This window comes from Botryllus schlosseri, chromosome 5, assembly GCF_051294905.1.
Source record: "Botryllus schlosseri isolate E-star chromosome 5, Bs_hap1, whole genome shotgun sequence".
NCBI lineage: Eukaryota > Metazoa > Chordata > Ascidiacea > Stolidobranchia > Styelidae > Botryllus > Botryllus schlosseri.
Window position 1 is genome coordinate 12,191,864 of NC_137240.1, and position 22,587 is coordinate 12,214,450.

Genomic DNA, 22,587 nt, shown 5'->3' on the forward strand with positions numbered 1-22,587 from the left:
ATAAGTGATCTCAGCAGCAAACAGCACTGCTTCTTCAGTAGTAGAAGTGGGAGTACCAATGTGAATGTCTGCACAATTGGTAAAGCAGCAATTTCGAGGACATGTAAAAACTACTAGTAGATGTAGAAAATGATGACCTGGAAAGTACTCAAGCAAGTAGCTTGAAAAATGGATTTGGTCGTTGGGTTTTATACGTTTATCAGTTAATCTAATACTAAAACTAGTCTGAGCGATTTTCAAAAACATATCCAGTGACTGTTGGGCAAGGGCTCTTTTTCCAGCTGTCATAAGAATTTCACTCAAAAATTGATGCAAGCATATTCCAGAACTGCTTTCCACTCATTATCCAAAGCGTAAAAAAAAGGTAGCTTTGCCTAAAAACCCATCAAGCAGAAATGGTCTGAACACCTGATTCCTTGAGTAAGTGTTACATGTAGGCAAAAGCTACTTGAGTACTCACTCTCCTAGTACCTCGTTACCTAGTTACTGACCAGCACTTGTAGCTAATGACATTTTTTGATGAACTACAAAAAAGGTACGTTGTCTGAATAACACTCCAAATTACATCAGGTAACAACAAAATCTTCACCTCCGGAAAGTAAAACAATTTAACGAGTCACAGCATTGTATTTCCAATGCACCACGACAACCTTTGTGTTTACAAAAGTCATTTCCTCTTCGAGCAGGGATTAAATGTTTCTCATGTTGAATTAATGCCAGAGGTGGCGATTTGTCCCGTACTCCAATCATGTTTTGAAATGATAAATATATAAATAAATAAATGAATGAATCACAATACCATATCGGTTCATCATTGTGGGTGTCAGAGTTGGATCAATTACATTATTTCAGTTCAATTACAATTACAATTACTTTCATGCATGTTTCAATTACATTACAATTACAATTACTCCATCCTAAAAATATCAAATTACAATTACAATTACAATTGTTGTTGTTTTACATGTAATTGAATAATCATAAATTGACAACCGTAGCGTCGTAATTAACAACAATTCAAATATTCATGTTTCATTCATGATACGCAAATACCATGTAATTAATAAAAGAAAAACGTTTTCGAACTATTCCAGTATGCAGTATGTCGTTGAAAAAGTATTATAATCATGCACTGGTTGGATTTGCGTATATAGTATATAATTGAAGAAATAATATTATTTTTATCGAGGGACGTAGGAATTAGGATGAGGGGTGAAAACAAAACCGTGCCTTGTCAGATAAGACGTTATATAATATCCAGTGGTCTGGTTAGTTAGCCAGACGAAGTAACGATGCAGCATCGTGATCTGAAATCGTATTGTAGATTGCCAACCCACGGATAGATGCGAGTCACGGATGAATGCACCGACAAACGTACTGCAGAGTCGGCTAAAAGCAGCAAACTTTGTAGTCCTAGAGCTGGCGATTCAGGCGTCCAAATTTGATACATATGGTCTTTATCGTAAGCTATTGATGCACTAATTCCGAAAATACGAATTAAAATCTCGTCAGGGCAATGTAACTGCTCCAAAATAGCCGTTTAAGGCCGACTGTTCTGAAAAGTGAGAGCGCCGCAGCCGCATGACCACAACAATGACCAATTACTCCCAGCGATTGTTCAGAACAATGCCGATTCCCAGACTTTCACGACTATTTTGGGATGGTACCATTGCCTGGAAATATACTTTTATTGCGGAATCAGTGCGACACTAGCTTTCGATTAGGACCATACATATCAAATTTCGACGCTAGGATCGTTAGCTATGGGACGATCAATTCTGCTGCTTTTAGCCGGCTCAGCAGTTCGCTTCTCGGCGTATTCAATCGTGAGTCACGTGTTGCGAATCCATCCGTTGGTTAGTAATCTAATAATTGTATACAATGGCAGCCGAGGCCAGCATAGCGGTAAAAATAAAAAACTTCGCCCGCAAGGGCGCAGTCAAGGGCTTCCGCGAATGGATCCACCAAATTCCTTGTCGACATTTAAAGAGAATGCATTATAAGTCAATTATTTTATGTTGTGCTTGTCAGGTCTCAATAGCAATTTAATGTAATTGAAATTGTAATTGAGCAAAATTTTTGTCAAATTACAATTACAATTACACAAAATAAAAATGCTTCAATTACAATTACATTGAAATATGTAATTAATTACATTCAATTACATTACAAATTACAATTGATCCAACTCTGGTGGGTGTATTCTCATTATCACCTACGCTTGTCATGACACACATTAACCACCAGATGAAACATATACAATACTGACGATATAGTAGATTATATCGATGACAGATGTACCTCCTGTTTCACAACAACAGTTGATCATACTCAATTACTCATGTGGCGAGCGTGATACATGGAGTAAACATTGCCCATTCATTGAATAAATACTGCGAATCAACTGCATTCTCTTTTGCATTTCCCTACCCTCACAGGTGATTCCGGTACCGGTATATCCTTGCAGGCACGCGCATCTAAATCCAGTAGCAATTCTTTCGCATGATGCGTTTGGGTCACACCGATTCAAGTCCTCGCATGTTTTCTCTGTTAAAAGTCCCATTAACACCATCCGCACAATGTAATAGGAGTAGCCATAGCCATACCATATACAGTCAGGAAGTGATATGATCGCACAATAGAAACAAGTGAAGGTCGACATTTCTATTACGTCATAATAACGATTGCATCATAATATTACACTGATGAATTTTAGATTGGCCAGAGCCAATCAATGTCAAAATGTTGCCGTTGCCGTCACAGAATCCACAATCATTGGGGAACACATGTAACAATCAGCAATGCTTCATCCTTCTTTATTAGATGTATTTTATGGACATACATTCACAAACCACAAAGCTTCCAACCAAATAACCAAATCTACACACTATCCTATTATAATTGTAATTTACCTTCGCAAATTGTCCCATTACCACGATACATCGACTTGCATTCGCAAGTGTATGCACCATCAGTGTTTTTACAATCTGCATTGACATCGCAATCATTCATCGATGTAGAGGCACATTCGTCGATATCTGTTACGCAAATTGCGGTTATCATGAGCCCTTACAGGATGCTACTTGCCCGGCCTGCAGCCCGCATTATAAAATATATATCTGGCGGCGAGGATGTAGGCTCATCAAATCATATTTTCTGTCGGCATACAAACTAAAAACATGACTTTGAACAATGCACAATAGGGGTATTCAAAAATGACTTTTTCTTTCTCAAATAGCACTGGCTACTTCATAAAATTGTTAGGTTACCTAATTTAAACCTACACGCCAAATTTGGTTCAATTCCAGCCTGTAGCTGCATTGCTACCGGAGAAGAAAGTTTCTATTTATTATATAAAATAAAATTTCAAAATTTTCTGTTCACCCCATGAAAGTGTTAGGTTGTCTACAGAAAAAATGTCCACTAAATTTGGCTCAATTCCAACCAGTGGAAGTGGAGCTATTGCCGTCTAAAAATTTGGATTATCAATAAAATTGTATTTACGGTGACCAATTCTTTAATTATTATAAAGTTGTGCCCACGGTAAATACTATTTTATTGATATTGCAAATTTTCCAAATCCAAGTAACACCGCTTCCACTGGTTGGAATTGAACCAAATTTGGTGAACATCGTTTCTGTAGACAACCTAGCACTTTCATGGGGTGAACAGAAAATTTTGAAATTTTTATTTTTTTATTTTTATATAATAAATAGAAACTTTCTTCTCCGGTAGGCATCCAGCTACTGGCTGGAATTGAACCAAATTTGGCGTGTAGGCTTAAATTAGGTAACCTAACAATTTTATCAAGTAGCCAGTCAATTTGAGAAAAAAAGTCATTTTTGAACACCCCACATTCACTACATCATCGTGTTACCTGCACAGGTGATACCAGTACCAGTATATCCTTGCAGGCACGCACACCTATATCCAGTAGCAGTTCTTTCGCATGATGCATGTGAGTCACACGGATTCATATCCTCGCATGTTTTATCTGTTAAAAATATTGCAAATACAAGCAGCCGCCACAAAATTCACAATCACGGCGCCCACATCCACAGGTATCCCAAACAGAGTGGTCACAGAATATGTGTCCGCTAATTGAACAATTGAGACATGTAACAGACTGTTGACACTTCTGGAACGTCATCATGATTGCATCATAATATCGTGAAAACCATACCACAGAAATATGAAAGAGAAATAAATACTATACATTTAGTACACTGACGTCAGAATGTGGAATATATTGTCGTCTCAATTTGAGAGTCTAGAACCATGACCATCTACTGTCAAACAAATGCCCTGGTAAACTACCGGTAATGAATTATTTGTAATTATCAATCTTTTTCGTTTGTTTCTTTTTACAGTCCTGTGTTATATAGATTATTTTTAGTAGTTTATCCTTACATTCCTGTGTTAGTTAATTCACTTTTGAAATCAGCAGTTAGTTATTTGTTCCGAAGGAAGATTAGCCGGGTCATAGCAATGTGATGGTTGCAGAACTGATATCCAAGCAAGTTTCCTGCTAGGGACAGCGACAGGAAAATACGGATGTATTGACTTAATAACCTGGTGATTTCTGGCACCTTGAGGGTGCTGGACAAATGAATCCTCCTATATTATAGCAAATTGTTGGAACGGGAAAGACAAATTACTTCTTTTGACAGTTATACCAGTTCGTATAAACATTGTCAGGGCAGAATGACATACCAACAATCAGTAATACTGAACTGTCATTGTTCTTTACAGACAGGGTTGCCGTACCATCCTTATTCACAGGATTTGTCCATATATTGAAGGATAATGCCTTATAAAACTACATGTCCTCAGTCTTAATTCATGGAAAGCGATGACTTTTTTTAATCAGCACGTACTGAACCAACGAAATCGCTATAGTTACAGCCAATGTTCCTTTGGATTTTTTGTGCGCAGCTTGGATTTTCTGTGCGCAGAGACCGTGTCAGCACTGCGCATTTGCGCAGCTTAGAGGGAACAATGATTACTGCTAGTCGATTGTGATGACCCTTTTTTAGTCATCAGCTTGTCAAATGGGCTGTCCTCAACTTTTGATCGAAATGGATGTCGATGGCAACCCTGTTATAGAACTATTCTAGGGTGGAACGTTGGCAAACCACTAAACTGTCAACTAAATACCGAAATCTACAGACCATCTGATTCTACTTCAAGTTACCTTCACAAATAGTCCCATTGCCACGATACATGGACTTGCATTCACAAGTGTATGAACCGTCAGAGTTTGTACAATCAGCATTGTCATCGCAATTGTTCATCAACGAAGAGGCGCATTCGTCGATATCTGTTAGGCAAGTTGCAGTATCAAGAGATAGCACCGGTGGGTAATGGCTGGAAAAGTCATTCTGAATTTTGAAGTCTACGACCCAGATAATAGAATTTAAATCTGACGGCCCTATCCATCCGTTTGAGTCATGACGTGACTTGTCTCGGGCCACTTTGCAAAAATGACTTGACCCGGCGTTTAAAAAATGTGGATTGTCTGAAGACTTGAAGCAAAATTTTAGAGTCAATCTTCGCTCATTGAGGAATCGGTGTCGACGAAGTCACTGTACCTGTACAACGTACACAACAATTGCAAAGCTTGGTTTTACTGATCCTTCGTCAGTACAACAAATAAATTGACTGCAAACCAAGTGATCGGAGGTTACGTTGTAGTAGGCTATACTAGTACAGTAATCTTTTTTTCTCTAGCAGTGTATTTCAGTTCTATGAACTGTTCAGTGCTAACCGTAATGAACCTCTCATATAATTTATTTCGGACTGATATAGCTTATATATTTACATTACTCGTCAACAATCAGCGCAGGCTTAAATTGTATCATATGGAATGTGGGTAGGTGCAATGTGTATTGCATCATGTCAATTTTCTTTAGGTTTCATATTCTATCATCTATCTGGCTGACAGTTACCGGTAGTACAGAAAGTTCTATGAATATGTGCACTATACATGCATGTGAGGCGCATAACGCCCAGTTAAAGGCATAATTAGGTGGATGTACGTTACTTGAATTACCGTAATGGTGATTCAATCTGTACTTCAATCTTCTTGCAAAGTACAATGACTTGAACCATGCCTTGTCCTTCGAAAATTCAACATGACTTCGTGACTTGACTCGAATCACCTTCAAAAATCGAGTGCCTCGACTCGAGTCAAAATGTGAAATGACTCTATATGACTTGCGACTCGAAGGTGGTGATTTGATCTCAACACTGGTTTGAAGTGGAATTCAGAAAAAAACTGTTATACAGCAACTAAAAGGCAACAAACTGGTATTGAGAATCTGGCAGATTTGGGACACCATGAGTGGCATACTCACTGCCCACTTGCTCAGTCCTTGAACAATGACATTCGGGCACCGCGAATCGCACTTTCTGTTGGCATGCAAACACAATACAAGATATTACACGTTCATAGCATTGTCTTACCTGCACAGGTGATACCAGTACCAGTATATCCTTGCAGGCACGTACACCTATATCCAGTAGTAGTTCTTTCGCATGATGCGTGCGAGTCACACGGATTCACATCCTCACATGTTTTTTCTGACGAATAGTACACGCTAACACCAACCACACGATGGAATAGGAGTAGCCGTAATATATGCACTAGAGCAGTGGTTCTCAGCCACAGGCCGGTCCACGGTCCACCATATATATTGGCATTTTATATCTCAATACCAAAATGCAAGAAGTTGGACACTTGTCCAATAATTATAGAAATAAAACATTCAATCTTATATTGATTAGAAAGTTTGGAACGTGTTTTTCTGCATGGTGTCGTAATGGAAAGTTCATTATCTACTTGGGTCGTACGCAACCCTGGTGGGAGTGTACCATGCAACTCGTTTCGGACAAGTTTTATGCTAAAGTATTGGAAACTTTTGATCAAACTGCAATTGCAGTTTAACGACACTTGGCAGCAAACAGCAAAGTCGTATTTCTTTCAAAGGATATACCGACAAATCACAATCAAGCTAGTGGTATTTAAGATAACTTCGAGACCGTCGCCTTGCAGACGCTTCAATAGAGCTAATTATAAATATGCAATGTTAAAAAGGCAACATTGTATGAAGTTTCCAATATTAAATCGAGTTGTATCGGGGTCTACGATAACTATCGTGTCGTAGTTACGGTAGACCCCGGTTGTATGTACCGTAATTGAATTAAGTGAAAATTTTGATTTGTCAAGGTTGGCCGGTCTGCAGCGTTTGTTTTAAAGTTTTACCGGTCCGCGAGGTCGGAAAGGTTGAGAAGCACTGCACTGGAGGAATTGATATGATCGTATGGGTGTATAGCTAGTTTCCACTTTTGTCATTGTAGCACAACTTGTAGCCAAAAAGCATGCGATGAATTGATATGATCGAACAATCAAAACACGTAAAATTTGAAATTTTCCTTACGTCATAACGACTGCATTACAATATTTTAGATCGGCCAGAGCCACAAGACACTTTCCGCATCCCTGCAAATCAAAGTTGTAGAACCATGATAACAAAAGAAAAATCAAATTGTACTCGTATGACTAATTTACCCTTTCAAGCATTGTTTCACGATTCGGACCATATTGCCAGACTATCAAATTCAAGTTACCTTCACAAATTGTCCCGTTACCACGATACATGGACTTGCATTCACAAGTGTATGAACCATCCGTGTTTGTACAATCAGCATTGACATCGCAATCGTTCATTGACGAAGAGGCACATTCGTCGATATCTATTACGTGAGTTACAGTATCATGACCGAGTACCGGTGACTAATGGGTGGAAAAGTCATTCTTAATTTTGCAGTCTGCGGCCCGGATAATAGAATTTAAATCTGACGGCAGTATCCAACCGTTTGAAGTGGAATGTAAAAAATTTAAACACGGCAACTAAAGGGCACAGTACTAATATAGATAAACAAGCAGATGTGGTACAGCGTGAGTGACATACTCACTGCTCAGTCGTTGAACAATGACATTGCAGACTTGTGAAATCATACTTTCTGCTATTATACTAACGCATAACAAAATATTACAGATATATTGCATGGTTTTACCTGCACAGGTGATGCCAGTACCGGTATATCCTTGCAGGCAGGCACACCTAAATCCAGTGGCAGTTCTGTCGCATGATGCGTTCGAGTCACACGGATTCATGTCCTCGCACGTTTTCTCTGTAAAAAGTTCCCGTTAACACCATCCACGCAATGTAATATGTGTAGGCCGGGTGCAGGGTTGTAACCAAGTCACATGGCTCCGAGTCACAAGTCAATTCCACTTTTATAGTTTAGACTCGAGTCAAGTCGAGTCATTTTCAATTCACCACCGAGTCAAGTCAGTGAGCAGAGGGTCGAGTCCGAGCCATGGTATTACGGCTCGAGTCCGAGTTCAAGTCATTGTGTTGACTGCTCAGTTTCCAGTTAAAGTCTTGTTAAACCCACTTTTTATAACTCTGTTCGAGGATATCGAACGGTTCGCATTTATAATAAATACTAATTTTCTTCGCTTTTAGCAGTTTCTGGTCGCATTTTCAAGTACCGGTACTAATAGACGAAATCCCAATAGTTTGATTACTTCACTATTCGAAATGACAGTGAATTGTCGGCCTTGGCCGTCTGAGTCTCGAGTCATATGACTTGTTTTGAGTCAAGAGCATTGACTCGAGTCCAAATCGAGTCAATACACAGATTGACTCGAGTCGAGTCATATACTTATTTTGAGAAAATGATTCAAGTCAAGTCGAGTCACCAAAAAATTGTGACTCGAGCCGAGTCATGACTCGAGTCATTAGAACCCTGGAACTGATCTGATTGAACAATTGTAACACTTCAAAGTTGACATTTCCCTTATTTCATAACGATTGCATCATAATATTAGACAGATCGACCAGAGCCAAAAGACACTTTCACGCTTAGTACTGATCAAATCTGTAGGACCATCACAACAGAAGAAAAAGCGAATTGTAATCACGACTCGGACCATTGAAAGGCAAAATATTGGCAACACAAGGTTTAAGAAACAGTGCAGTAAACCTACACAAAAAGAAAGGTTACACACTGCCAAATCTATGGTACCTTCACAAATAGTCCCATTACCACGATACATGGACTTGCATGAACAAGTGTATGAACCATCAGTGTTTGTACAATCAGCATTGACATCGCAATTATTCATTGATGAAGAGGCACATTCGTCGATATCTGCCAGGTAAAATTACAGTATCAAGAGCCAGAACATGTAGGTTAGTAGCTGGAGCAGTTATTCTTGAAATTAATTTTGCACATAATGTGGCCCACATTTCAGCATTTACATATGTAATGGTTCTATCCAGTCGTTTCAAGTGGTAATTTTCAAAAGTTATCATAACCTGCCAACATGACACCCACACAGTTGAATATAGTCGCAATAAAGCATACTTGAAATGTGCCGAACCATTCAAACATGTGTTTTCCCACAGTAATTAATAGTAACAATAGTTTGTACAAGTCTACTGTGTTTTGTCAGACCCTAAAACCCGTCAACTCTCATTGATACTTTGGTTCTTTCTAGATCAGTGTTTCTTAGCCTTTTCTGCGCTCGTACCCCGTGAGCTTTCTCGTACCCCCTCCCCATTTTCAACATCACTTCTGATGGTTGGCTAATTATATTAAAATCAAAAAGACCACGGACATGAAGCTCGAATAATATATTGGAGTCCGTGCATCTGTCCAGGAAATATTCCACTTTTTGTGGCTTTCAAAATAATTTTGGGCCTTAGGCCTTTAGGCCTAATTCCCCAATGCATCTCCCAACGTGTCCACAGATCCCCCCGTTAACAACCAATGTTCTAGATCAGTGGTTCTTAACCTTTTTTCTTCCAGCGCCCCCTTTCAAAAATTATCGTGCTCCAGCGCCCCCCAACTTCATATTGTAAGGAATGTAATAAAGACAATGAGTAAGAGGGAGGGCCGTAATAGCACTTCGTCAACCCCCCCTAAAAACGATTGCCTTGCGCACCCATAGCGTGATAAACTGAACCTCTGAGGGCTTCGCCCCCACGAGCCCCATATCGTGATTTTGATGGTCAGCAAAGTTTGTGTGGCCTGGTCGCCCTAGGTACCAAAATTTTCTATAATGCATGAATGGAAAGGTGGTAATTACATATATAACTCGCTATAAACTTTTTATCCTCTCAGCCCACGTAATTAGATTATCAGTAGCGCTGAGTGAGCTGTTGTATAGGAAAATAAAGGGCACGTAATTGATAATTAAACATATTCGGGCGTGCCCGCAGGTACAATTATTCGTTACCAGGGCCGTAACAGCACTTCGTCAGCCCCCCTCCAAACAAAAAACGTTGGTCCAGGGCCCCCATCGGGTGATAAACCAAACTTCCGGGAGACTTCACTCCCAGACCTCCATTAGGCTGTCCGCTATTGGCTGATAGCCTATTAGGTATCTACATTGGGTGTCCATTTACTGAGGCAGCTATGCTCGCCTAGTCGCGCGAAGCGCGAAAAATTTCACTAATTAATGATTAAATTGGTCAATATCATCGGGAATTGCATGTAAATTGAGATCAATTTTTATCCTCTCTCTGCTCATGTAAACACATTTACCGGTAGAGCTGAGTGAGGTGCAATGTTCCCTCTAAGCTGCTCACGTGCGCAGTGCTGACACGGTCTCTGCGTACAGGAAATCTACGTTGCGCACAACAAATCCGAAGTTATTAACTTTTTTTAGTCGTTACGCACTGTTATCCAAGGGTCAGCACAGTGAGTTGTTGAGTGTGCGCAGACTCATCAAAACTTGAAGCGAACATTGTGAGGTTTCTTGAAAACTGTAGGGCCCGTTACTAATAATTAAACATGTTCGGGCGGGCGAGCCCGTTGGTATGACTTCGTTGCATGATGTTATTTCTTGACCCCCTGTCTGCAATATCAAAAAATATAGAATCGTTCAACGGGGATATCGCCCAATAGGAATATCCCTGTCTCCCAATCGTACTAAACTAAAAGACGCACCAATTTCAGATTGGTATTTCCTCACTGACATATAATTTTTCCCTGCCAGATGGAATTCGTCTTCTGGGGTTCAGATTGCCAAGACAGGAACATTCGGTGTCAGTCATTTAGGCGCCCATGGACAATCAAACCTATATGTATTTTGAAGGCTATATGTAGCGAAGTTTTCGGTGTTAATTTGCCCTGAATACTCATTAAGGATAAGTCCTATCACCACATCATCTACTGCAAAGCCATTTTTCTCCAGCGCCCCCCATACCGCCCCCCTGAGCCCAGCGCCCCCCATATCGCCCCCTGAGCGCTTCCGCCCCCCTTCAAAGTCGCCAGCGCCCCCTGGGGGGCGCTGTGGGCAAGGTTAAGAACCACTGTTCTAGATGCATTTCTCTAAAAAGTAAAATCTACACCCTAAATAATGCCATATTACCTTCGCAAATTGTTCCGTTACCACGATACATTGATTTGCATTCGCAAGTGTATGAGCCGGCAGTATTCGTACAATCAGCATTGACATCGCAATCATTCATTGATGAAGAGGCACATTCGTCAATATCTGTTAGACAAATCACATGGAGAGCCAGTAGCTAGAAAAGTCTTAATTTTGGAGTCTGTGACCCGGATAACGGAATTTAAATATGGCGGGCCAATGCTGACGTTCTAAGTAGAATGTTACAATATTTAAATACTGCAAATAAAAGGCATGAAACCGGTATTGAGAATCAGGCTGATATGGGACAGCATGAGCGGCATGCTCACTGCTCGGTCATTCAGCATTGATCGTCTGGCCGTGGATAACACTTTCTGCTAGTATACAAACACAAAACAAGACATTGCACATTAACTGCATTGTTTTACCTGCACAGGTGATACCAGTACCGGTATGTCCTTGCAGACAAGCACACCTAAATCCAGTAGCAGTTCTATCACACGACGCGTTTGGGTCACACGGATTCGTGTCCTCGCATGTTTTCTCTGTCAAAAGTACGCGTTATCACCATCACATAATGGAATAGGAAGGAGTAGCCATACAGCGTGCATTACAGCAGTGTTTCCCAAACTTTTTTTCTACAACGCCCCCTGGGCCGGAAACCAGGTTTCGATAGTTCCCTAGCCCGCTCCTGCTCCCGAATACAAGTTCTTTGGTTAATTATTGTTTATTGATGGATGGATACTAATACTTTTGGGGACAGTAATAAATTTATATCAATCCAAACCGAGTCAAAGGTAAGCTTGCAGTAGACGCATCTTAAATTCGAGAGGATTGTCGTCTAACACAGTGCTCTTCAACCTTTTTCGACGTGGTACACCCTTTTAACGTTTGCTCAAAACTCGTACACCCCTGTTCATTAGGGGTCTTTAAAAATGACTTTTTTCCTCAAATCGTACTGGCTACTTGATAAAATTGTTAGGTTACCTAGCCTACACACCAAATTTGGTTCAATTCCAACCAGTAGCCGCATGGCTACGGAAGAAGAAAGTTTCTATTTATAATATAAAAATAAATAACGAAAAATGTGAAATTTTTCTGTTCACCCCATGAAAGTATTAGGTTGTCTATAAAAATGATGTTCTTCAAATTTGGTTCAATTCCAACCAGTAGAAGCGGAGTTATTGCCGTCAAAAAATTTGGATTTGAATAAAATAGTATTTGGTCACAGAGTCTATTCGCAGCCAGTTAGGCCGCCCGCCACGCAAATTGGAATTTATTTCGTGTCAGCCCCAAAACAGCATGACATTACTAACGATAATCAACCTGAATGTAACAGTATTGGGGAGAGAGTAGGAAAAGTTACTGCTGCAGAAGCGGTAATTCAGATCAGCGATAATAGCAGGCGCACCAGCCTACTGCATATCAGGCCTGCCCCACACCACACACAGTCGATAGTAGCACATGGGCTGCAAGAGATGTCAGTAACCTCAGATCGTATGCCGCTTTACACAGTCTATTGTCGCTAATTTGCATCACTAATAACAAAATACTAAATTGCAAATGTATGGCGAAATATTGGACATAAAATCGGCATTTTAAAACAAAAGGGTTTCGATTTCAACATGTAAGCTGTTTCGACCCTGGCTGGCTAGTGGCTACGTCACTTCATTTATGTGCATTGCGGTATTTATTAACGTCGGTTAGTAAGTACCAATTCAAGAATTCTGAGCTGTCGCGGCGGTTTCCTCAAAAATCACTAAAAGACAAATGACTGCATACTTTCCAACACCAAACGGAACCATTGGTCTATTGCCGACGGCAAAATGAATAGGAGAAATATTTGCTTATGACATCACAATCAAGCGGTGTACAGTATTACCATAGTGGTGGTATTACCACCGCGGTATTACACTTGAGATAACATCGTACCATATTGCTCATTAACCTGTGCGTCAACCTGTACTGACCCATAAGCCTGTCTTTGTGATAGCTAGCCATCGGCTCATTGTAATTCGGATCTGGTACACCCCTGTACAGTGTACACCCCATCCGAGTGGTACACCCTTTGCAAATTCTGGTACACCCTAGGGTGTACGACAACCCCGGTTGAAGAGCACTGGTCTAACATACCGATAATGAGACCAATGTTTTAGTGAACTGTACGAGATCATTTGATAGGAGTAAGATCTGCCATGACTATCAACCAAATGATGACATGAGATTCCTTAAACATCCAGGATTGAACAATTTAATCACTATGCAGGTCGAAGTTTCTTGAAAAACACAAGTGTACGGCTAATTTCCCTTTTTCGGCATTGTTTCATAACTCGTACCATATTCACAGACAAAATATTGTCAACAAAAAGTTTGTTAAATAATAATATATACATAAATTTCTTTATTGGGAGGTAAAGTACGCAAAACAGAAAGATTTCAACGATATAAAAAAATCTGCACACAACCAAATCCATGTTACCTTCGCAAATTGTCCCATTACCATGATACATTAACTTGCATTCGCAAGTGTATGAGCCATCAGTGTTTGTACAATCAGCATTGACATCGCAATTATTCGTGGATGAAAGGGAACATTCGTCGATATCTGCCGGGTAAATCATAGTATCAAGAGCCAGCACTGCTAGGTTAATAGCTGTATCAGTTATTCTTGATAATAATTTTGCACAGCCGGTGGCCCACATTTCAGCATATACATATCTGACGGTCATTTCTAGTAGTTTCATAAGTTATTAACACCCGCTAGTCAAGGCTGTAACCCTGTCGCAAGATTCCGAGTCATATGTCAATCTTACTTTTATAGTTTTGACTCAAGTCAAGTCGAGTCATTTTCAATTCACCACCTAGTCAAGTCTGAGCTCATGTCGGGAAGCAACGGGTCGAGTCTGAGACTCGAGTCCAAGTCATAGTGTTCAGTGTTTGTTATCGAGTCAGGTTAAACTCACTTTTGTGAAACTTTCAAGTGATATCGCGGGCCACGTATTCAAATCATATGCCTACTCATTTTTCTCATACTTAACATGTTTATTCAGACTGATAAAATACAGTACCCATGGCCTATTTTTCAAGAATTGGTCCCGATAAACAAGACTTGAAAATAGAATGTCTCGAGTCATATGACTTGCTCGAGTCATGAGCAGTGACTCGAGCACAAGTCAGCAGATACACAACACGAATCATGTCAAGTCATTTTCCCCTTTTAAAAAAAAGACCTGAGTTTAGTCATATCGACTCAAGCAAACATTGCGTCTGAAGTCGAGTCGTTACAACCCTGTTCCTAATATAAAATCCACACTATCAAATATAGGCCAGAAGCAATGAAGCACGCGTGCAATATGCCCAACTATTCGAAACCAGTGTTTTCCCAAGTCCAGTTGTTAGTAATGATAGTTTGTATAAGTATACCTATGTTTTCGTCTGGTTAGAAAAAAAGATGTCAACACTAAGTAATACATAAAACTGGTATTGAGAATTATGCAAACGTAGGGCAGCTTGAGCGGCATACTCGGTGCTCAGTCATTGAACATTGATCGTTGGGCAGTGGATCACACTTTCTGGTGGCATACAAACGCAAAACATGTTGCACATTCACTGCATTTTTTACCTGCACAGGTGATACCAGTACCAGTATATCCTTGCAGGCACGCACACCTATATCCAGTAGCAGTTCTTTTGCATGACGCGTGTGAGTCACACGGATTTGAATCGTCACATGTTTCATCTGTCAAAAAGTAGCCATAAAGACAAGCCATTACGAAATCCACACAATTGGGAAGCCAGACAACAGTTGTTTCCAAACTTTTTGAAGCACAATCCGAATATGAGTGTTAAAATCATCTCATGACCCGAGCGTTAGCCTACACATCGAAGAAAACGAATGCATATCTAATGTTAGAGTGCTACGTTTTTTTTCGCCAGAAGTGAAATTTAAAAGGTACAGACAACCACCAATAGTAGTAGGCTACGCAGTTTTATAAGATATAAGTAAATAAGAGGCATGGACACTGAGAAGCATACACATAGCCTATATAAAATTAACAGAAAATTGTAGCACCACAATATACTTTTATTGTTTCTTTTGCAAGTATTTCTTTATAGGTACAAAACACAAAGTTGTCAACTATGAGTAGCTGAACCTATACATTATGTTACCTAAGTCACAAAGCGTCCCATTACCACGATACATGGACTTGCATTGGCAATTGTATGAACCAACAGTGTTTGTACAATCAGCATTGACATCGCAATCGTTCGCTGATGAAGAGTCACATTCGTCGATATCTGTTAAGCAAATCAATCTAAACGTGTAACGTCACATTAGAACATGTTTTTGATGTAACAATTTTATTTGAATTACAGTCTGTAGCCAACATTATGGATATGCTCATGTCTGGTGACCCCAGCCTTATGTAATGTTAAAAAATTAATCACTGCATTAACAAGGACATACAAGCGGTATTCAGAACCAGAATACCCTATCTGAAGCAAGTGAGCATAATCAATTCGTCGACCAGTCATCGAATACTTATAATTAGGGCAAGTCCCGTCCATCATATTGATGTGGGCATACAAACTCAAACAAGACATCGCACGTTCACTATGCATTGACCTGACCTGAACAGGTGATGCCGGTTCCAGTATATCCTTGCAGGCACTCGCAATAATATCCAGTGGTAGTTTCTTCACATGATGCGGCTGAATCGCATGGATTCGGGTTTTCGCATTCTGTAGCAGTAAAAAGTGACAGTCACGACATACAATCCACAATCTTGGCCAACACTGGTACCACACAACTGACACAAGGGGACATATTTGCGTAGACCACGCTGGTGAAATCGATCGAACTGAACAATTGAAACAAGTCATGGTTGATGCTTCCGTACGTCACCACGATTGCGTCATAATCTTGGACCGACTAATTTTTGATGAGCCATATGATACCTTCTGGCTAACTCCATGACTAAATTTGCAGGACCATCGCAACAGAAGATTAGACGAACGATACTTGCACGGGCGGATAACTCATTGAAACCCTTTGATCTATTTAGATAACGCGGGTCATGTTGTCTCTGAATTAGCTGGTGGCATCTCGTCATCTACGTAGCCGTTCTTACGGCGCTTTTACACAAAAGTCCGGAGAAAGAACCGCCGAAGATCGCATACAACAAAATCGATAAAATTAATAAGACAGCAATCAGTATATGTAATAACAATGATGCTGGGCAGTAATAGTATATACCGGTAGACCACGACGGATGTTAGATTGATAGACCACAAATTGTAGTTTCGACATCTTCCTATCTGTTCATTGCGCTGAGTCTTGTGTATCGCATTGTGTGCAGTATGTAGCCTATCTTGTATCGCAATCTTGTTGTGTTTCGAAATGATAAAATTATGAATAAACTGAAATGAACTGAGCATATAAATATTACAACCGACAATTGTATTGGAACTCCGTCATTATATATCCGACCATAACAGATAAGACATGAAATTTGTTAGCTTACGCTAATTTTTGGTCTTTCAACTCGAAAATTGGATGATAAAATACCTCCACTTTCCTAACTTATGGAATTGGAAATTGGAACACTTTCTCTTGTTTTACGTACTTTTGGGGATATGTAGATTGTAACGCACGCATATGGAAGGCCGAAGCCAAAAACAGAAGATTTTAGAGCCGGTTAGACTGTCCAGTGTCCATGTGGGCGTATTTTACCGGATTATTAAAACCAACATTCGATTCGGATTTGATTATCCGAAGCGATGTGCTCTGATATTGGTATCCTGGCGACAACAGAGAAACAAAACCAATATTCCACTTTCCTATCAATTCACGTTAGCCTGGCTAGGGTCACCATATTGTGGAATCGGGAAAGGAGGACACTTAAACTAGGGTTACCATATACGTCCTCTTTTAAGAGGATTTGTCCTCTTTTTTGACTTTTTTGAAAGTGTCCTCGGAGGACGCCCTTTTGTCCTCTTTTTTGAAATTTTGTTCTCTTTTGTGAAAATTTGGTCATATTTAGAGCAAAATGCGAGTGATAGCCTATGCCGTAAATTAGCACAGCAGTGACGCTCAAACGGTATTTTGAGCTCTGAGCGAAAAAATGACCTTTTTTCCGGCAATGTGGAGGAAGAAACGGTATTTTGGGCTCTGAGCGGGAAAGTTGACCTTTTTTTTAGTCAACCGATCACAAAGTGGGAAAAATTCACCGATTTTTGAGAATTCTTCTCCGGTTTTGAAAGTCTCAAATTTTTGAAAAAGTGTCCTCTTTTTAGATTCCCAAAATATGGTAAGATTAACTTAAGCAAATCAAAAAAGTTAATTTGCCGAAATTGAAAACAGCTGATTTTGAAATATGTACTGGAAATCTCGTTGTGTTACCGAGAAAAAGGTCATCACTCTGGCTCGACTCCCGACTTTTCAACTATAGTTCTATGGTGTTGACTAAATAAAAGTCATTTTTTAGATTTGACTCCCGCGTAACCCGTCGACCATCTTTTAGGCCAAACTTTAACGTCTTCAGTGGTCTTTTTAGACATTTTAGGCTCAAAAGGAGGACAAATTGTTAGTAAATAGGACATTTGGGCGAAGGGAGGACATTTGTTCAAAAAGTAGGACAAATCCTCCTAAAGGAGGACGCTTGGTAGCCCTTAGCCGGATTACGTGCCCTGGCGGTATTATAGATTTTTATTGCTATGATAGCTCTATTCCGTATTTTAAAGTAAATGAAACGTACGACTGTGTCCAGTTCCATTTTCTCATTGATCGTGAGCAGACAGAGGGCGATAACTTCATCAATGCAATGGATTGTGATTGATACGATTATGCTATACTTCTGAATCACGGTTTCGATCACAGCAAAATCTCGAAGTAGTCGATCATGATCACGATTAATCATGATTAGCCTACATTTGTTTTGCGTGTTATAACTTGAGCCTTGAACACATATTGGAAGACAAAATAACGATTGCGATGAGAAGGCCTCATGCAAGCACAATTTTCTTTATAATGCGACGTCATTTGATTGCCACCTCACAATGCATTCATTGCATAACTTTACAGCTGACGATTTATCGCCCAAACGATTGTTATTTTAGCTACAGCCCACGCCAGCATGGTGCTTAAGCGGATGGCTATGGTGACAGATTCCAATGTTGAGAAAAAAAGACGCGGAGAAAAAAAGGCGCACATTTCAAGTAGGGCCATTTGATAATAGGTTTAAGTGAAAAGAAATTTATGCCAAAATGAATGCTTCTAGTTGAACATACGTATGCATATTGCATAATGCCTATACAATCCACTTAATACAGATATGGCGAGCTTCAGTTACGAGGACAGGCAAGGGACGGCGTGGTTTTGATTTATATCAGCATCCGTTGATTAGAAATGCTTCGATGTGGGAATCGTCATATTTTATTTGACGAGTATAAAATTTCAAATCTTTGTCTGGTGTGTATAGGCCTATACATACTCCTCGCCAAGAAGCAACGTTCAAACTGCGTTGACAAAGCCAACCAAACATTGCCATTTGAAACTAGGCAGATTGGTGATGAATGACAACCCTTCTCCTGTGAGGTGTCTGATGCTTATTGATAACCTGACATGCAGCACGACGGTAGTTCTTTCAATCATACCACTACATCAAATATCTATTAACCCCGGGTGGATAATTCGTTACTCAATGAGGAAGATAGCTAATTGGCTACTTGTGATGTAAAATTAGCAGTGGAGTTTGAAAATGCTTCGTTTCTGCTATTAGTTCTTACAGTCCTACTCGCGAATAACCCGCTCGTACGTCCGTATTACATAGTTCGCGTCAATTATGGCGTTTTCTAGCTGTCAAAACTATAAAGGAGGGCGGATTTCCAAAAAGGAAGACATTTAGAGGCGTCCTCGAACGACATTTCCGATTTCTTGAAACTGAGGACAAATCCTCCTAAACACCTAAATGGGAACATATGGTAATGCCATAGTCGTAGTATACATATAGAACAAAAACTAATCATTCCTTTACAAAGAAATCTATTAAATATGAGTAATAATTGACTACGATTACGATTTCTTCTGATTCTTTTTTCGAATGCAACCCACTTCCATTACTTGAAAACGCTGTAATCGTCGTAATCGATTACGAATACAAATCACAATTACCGTACTACTTGTATTTGCCGTAAGTTACGGACCTGTGCATTTCATTTTTATTGTCGGCCTACAACAGCCCTGCACGCCACCATCAGTTGTGTTTCACAAGTTAACTCAAATCATATTTTGCATGATTGCATTTCTGTTTACTTGTCTAGCTATTAAGTCATAGAATTCGATTATTTTAGATTTCACCAAGCCACACAAAATGTAGTAGGCTATATATACTTCCATTTCCGCTCTCTGAACGAAGCAAATCCGAGGATAGCAATATAGATAGATATGGATAGCAAAACGAGTTGAAATAATCCAGATAATAATCAATGACCATTTCATTTCTCTCCTCTAGCATGGCAGCAGTTATATCTCAAATATTTTACAATTCTGCACTGGGCCTGCACTATACACGCATATAACATAGATATTACAGCGAATTTTTGCTACAGTTCTGCCAAAATACTTTTACAAATTTGATATATAATTTTGTAGTTAGTATACCTTTGCTTTGAGCAGGACAGAATAATGAGCCGACAATCAATAAGACTTTTATTGCTCCTTTTAGATGCATTTTATGGAGGCACGGCTCACACAACACAAATCTTCCCAATAAATAGCGAAACCTACAGACTCAGCATTTATTGCGTGTAATAAATTTTGTTTTAAAATGATCAGACGCGGTTTCGTTCATGTCACGCATGTATCAGATATCATACGCCAACGCAATTTATAAGCAAAATCTAATTCGTTGGTGTATGTATATAATGACAAATTTGTCGACAACAGAGAGGAACGACTGACTCAAACGTTATTCGTCTTCAATGACATACTCACACCCTACATATTACGGCTATCATAGGTACATGCATGTAGTGTAATGGCGGTGCGTGTATTTTCAAATGGTCGTAATTGTTCCTGGTATAAATTAGTCAATTCTATAAAAGAAATAACGCCGGAATCAATGTCAGATTATCTGCCACTCGAGGCACAATAAACCATTCATTGGTGTGTCCGCCCATGGCCATGGTACAGTTACTTTGTAATTAGAGCACTAACAAGTAGGTATCATATTTGAACATCGATAATAGCCTACATTACTGATAATACCGCATAGTCAATAATGCCGATATAATCTGGTGATAATTAATTTATATAATTACTTATGCTATAGTAGGGTTACCATATTTTGGAAATCTGAAGATGGGAAACTTTTTCAAAATGTTAAAAGTTGCAAATTCGGAGGGCTGAAAAAGGTCAACTTTTCGGCTCAGCTCCCGATATACCCGCAGGAGCGTTACTTCGGTGCTGATTTACGGCATCTCAGGCGAATTTGACCGTAAATTTGACCAAGATTCTAAAAAAAGAGGACAAAAGCGCGCCCTCCGAGGACACTTTCAAAAAAGTCAAAAAAGAGGCCAAACTTCTTAAAATAGGACGTATGGTAACCCTATGTTATAGCCTATTGCACTCAGCGCAGGGATATTTGGAACTAGCATAGAGTTCTAAATATTACTGACTCAGCATAGGCGATAGGCCTACTGGCCTACTGGTTCTTTTCGACATCCTTCCTATCTGTTCAGTATACATCGCACTGTGCAACTTGCGTGGGAAAATATCATAGAACCACCGATCATTCGACTCTAAGATCAGTTGACCTCTGCCCAGAAGGCGAACAAAGTATAGGGTGTTCCGTGTTGCATAATAGAACTATGATATGCAAAGATTGCAATATAACAAAGTAAACGACCAAAAGAATATCGAGGCGCCTAAAGCTTATATTAGTCGTGACAACTATTAGGCTACATTAGGTTACACAGATGAAAATTCGTGAGTAACAATGACGAAGCTATGGCCCCTCTGTTTAGCAGCAAATCTTCTAATTTGGAGGATGCAATGATTAGAAAACAAGTAACAAAAATTCTTGAGTAAAGAGTCGAAGTAAAAACTACCTACTCGAGCACTGGTTGTCCGTTGAACACTATATATACACTTGAGTGACTAACAACAATTACATTTCATTGTAACGCTTGTTCACTCCCGCCCCTCGATCAATGTCTAACGTAGGTTAGGTAGATAATCACATGCCAAAAGAAGACATGTCTCGAAACTTGATTGCTTGCCCATTTTTCTGCGATAATTTTGCAATCACTAACGCATGTCTTATTTGCTTATCATTTTATATTATATTCTTTTACTTTCATCCAGAGTGCATGCCTCCTATTCACATCGCCTAGGCCCAGGTGAATGTCTGATCCCAAAGACTACTCCAAGTCGTTTCGGCACCTTCCTATCTTTCATTGTATCGCAGTCTTGTGATTTTTGGAATGATGAAATTTTATGAATAAACTTGAACTTGAACATGTTTTACTTCTTGGTGGGTGTTTGGCTTATAAATTTCTTCAAGTCATTGTTCCGACTTTTCTCTGTCCCTTCATCACATCGCTATGTCATGGTGTTCGAGCAGACAAAAATAGTCAAGGCGAAAGAAGATCACCGCTCTATCAAATATGCCGGACCTGATGTGTGGAACAGTATCCCGCCGGCCATCGGACAGTCAACGAGCATGTCCATATTCATCATCATCATCATCATCATCATTGGTTTATTAGCAATTTTTATCAGTTCAATACACCACAAAAGCGCGATACAATGAAAAGATAGGAAGGTGTCGAAGCGACTTGGAGTAGTCTGTGGAATCAGACACCCACCTTGGCCTAGGCGATGTAAAGAGGAGGCATGCACGCTGGATGAAAAGTAAAGAAGATAGTATAGAAAAAAGCAAGCAACAAGAATGTCATGGAAGGCGAGATCGATATATATATATATATATATAGAGAGAGAGAGAGAGAGAGAATCTTTATTCGTATACATTATACATATCAATATAACACTACAAAAATGTAACAGTGAAATGCGACATGCAAGGTAGACGGGAGGTTCGATATGACATCGTTTTCAGAGCCGAGCCACCCGGGAC

General features: G+C 39.7%; 1 protein-coding gene across 9 annotated transcripts in view; it reads right to left on the bottom strand.

Annotated features, from left to right (window-relative positions):
• Nucleotides 1-20,308, bottom strand: part of LOC145439720 (uncharacterized) — a 40,039-nt gene extending 19,731 nt beyond the window's left edge. The window contains exons 1-15 of one of the 9 annotated variants that reach the window (XM_080317295.1): nucleotides 20,112-20,308; nucleotides 16,082-16,192; nucleotides 15,620-15,748; nucleotides 15,072-15,188; nucleotides 13,929-14,054; nucleotides 11,878-11,994; nucleotides 11,450-11,575; nucleotides 9,097-9,222; nucleotides 8,080-8,196; nucleotides 7,630-7,755; nucleotides 6,466-6,582; nucleotides 5,195-5,320; nucleotides 3,878-3,994; nucleotides 2,913-3,038; nucleotides 2,431-2,547 (exon numbers count right to left, since the gene is read on the bottom strand). In XM_080317295.1, coding sequence (XP_080173421.1) covers nucleotides 2,431-2,547; nucleotides 2,913-3,038; nucleotides 3,878-3,994; nucleotides 5,195-5,320; nucleotides 6,466-6,582; nucleotides 7,630-7,755; nucleotides 8,080-8,196; nucleotides 9,097-9,222; nucleotides 11,450-11,575; nucleotides 11,878-11,994; nucleotides 13,929-14,054; nucleotides 15,072-15,188; nucleotides 15,620-15,748; nucleotides 16,082-16,192; nucleotides 20,112-20,181 — 1,768 coding nt within the window. In that variant the 5' untranslated portion in view covers nucleotides 20,182-20,308. The remainder of the gene's footprint in view (nucleotides 1-2,430; nucleotides 2,548-2,912; nucleotides 3,039-3,877; nucleotides 3,995-5,194; nucleotides 5,321-6,465; nucleotides 6,583-7,629; nucleotides 7,756-8,079; nucleotides 8,197-9,096; nucleotides 9,223-11,449; nucleotides 11,576-11,877; nucleotides 11,995-13,928; nucleotides 14,055-15,071; nucleotides 15,189-15,619; nucleotides 15,749-16,081; nucleotides 16,193-20,111) is intronic. The other 8 variants (XM_080317291.1, XM_080317294.1, XM_080317299.1 and 5 more) reach the window with 8 other exon arrangements.
• Nucleotides 20,309-22,587: the final 2,279 nt, after the last annotated feature.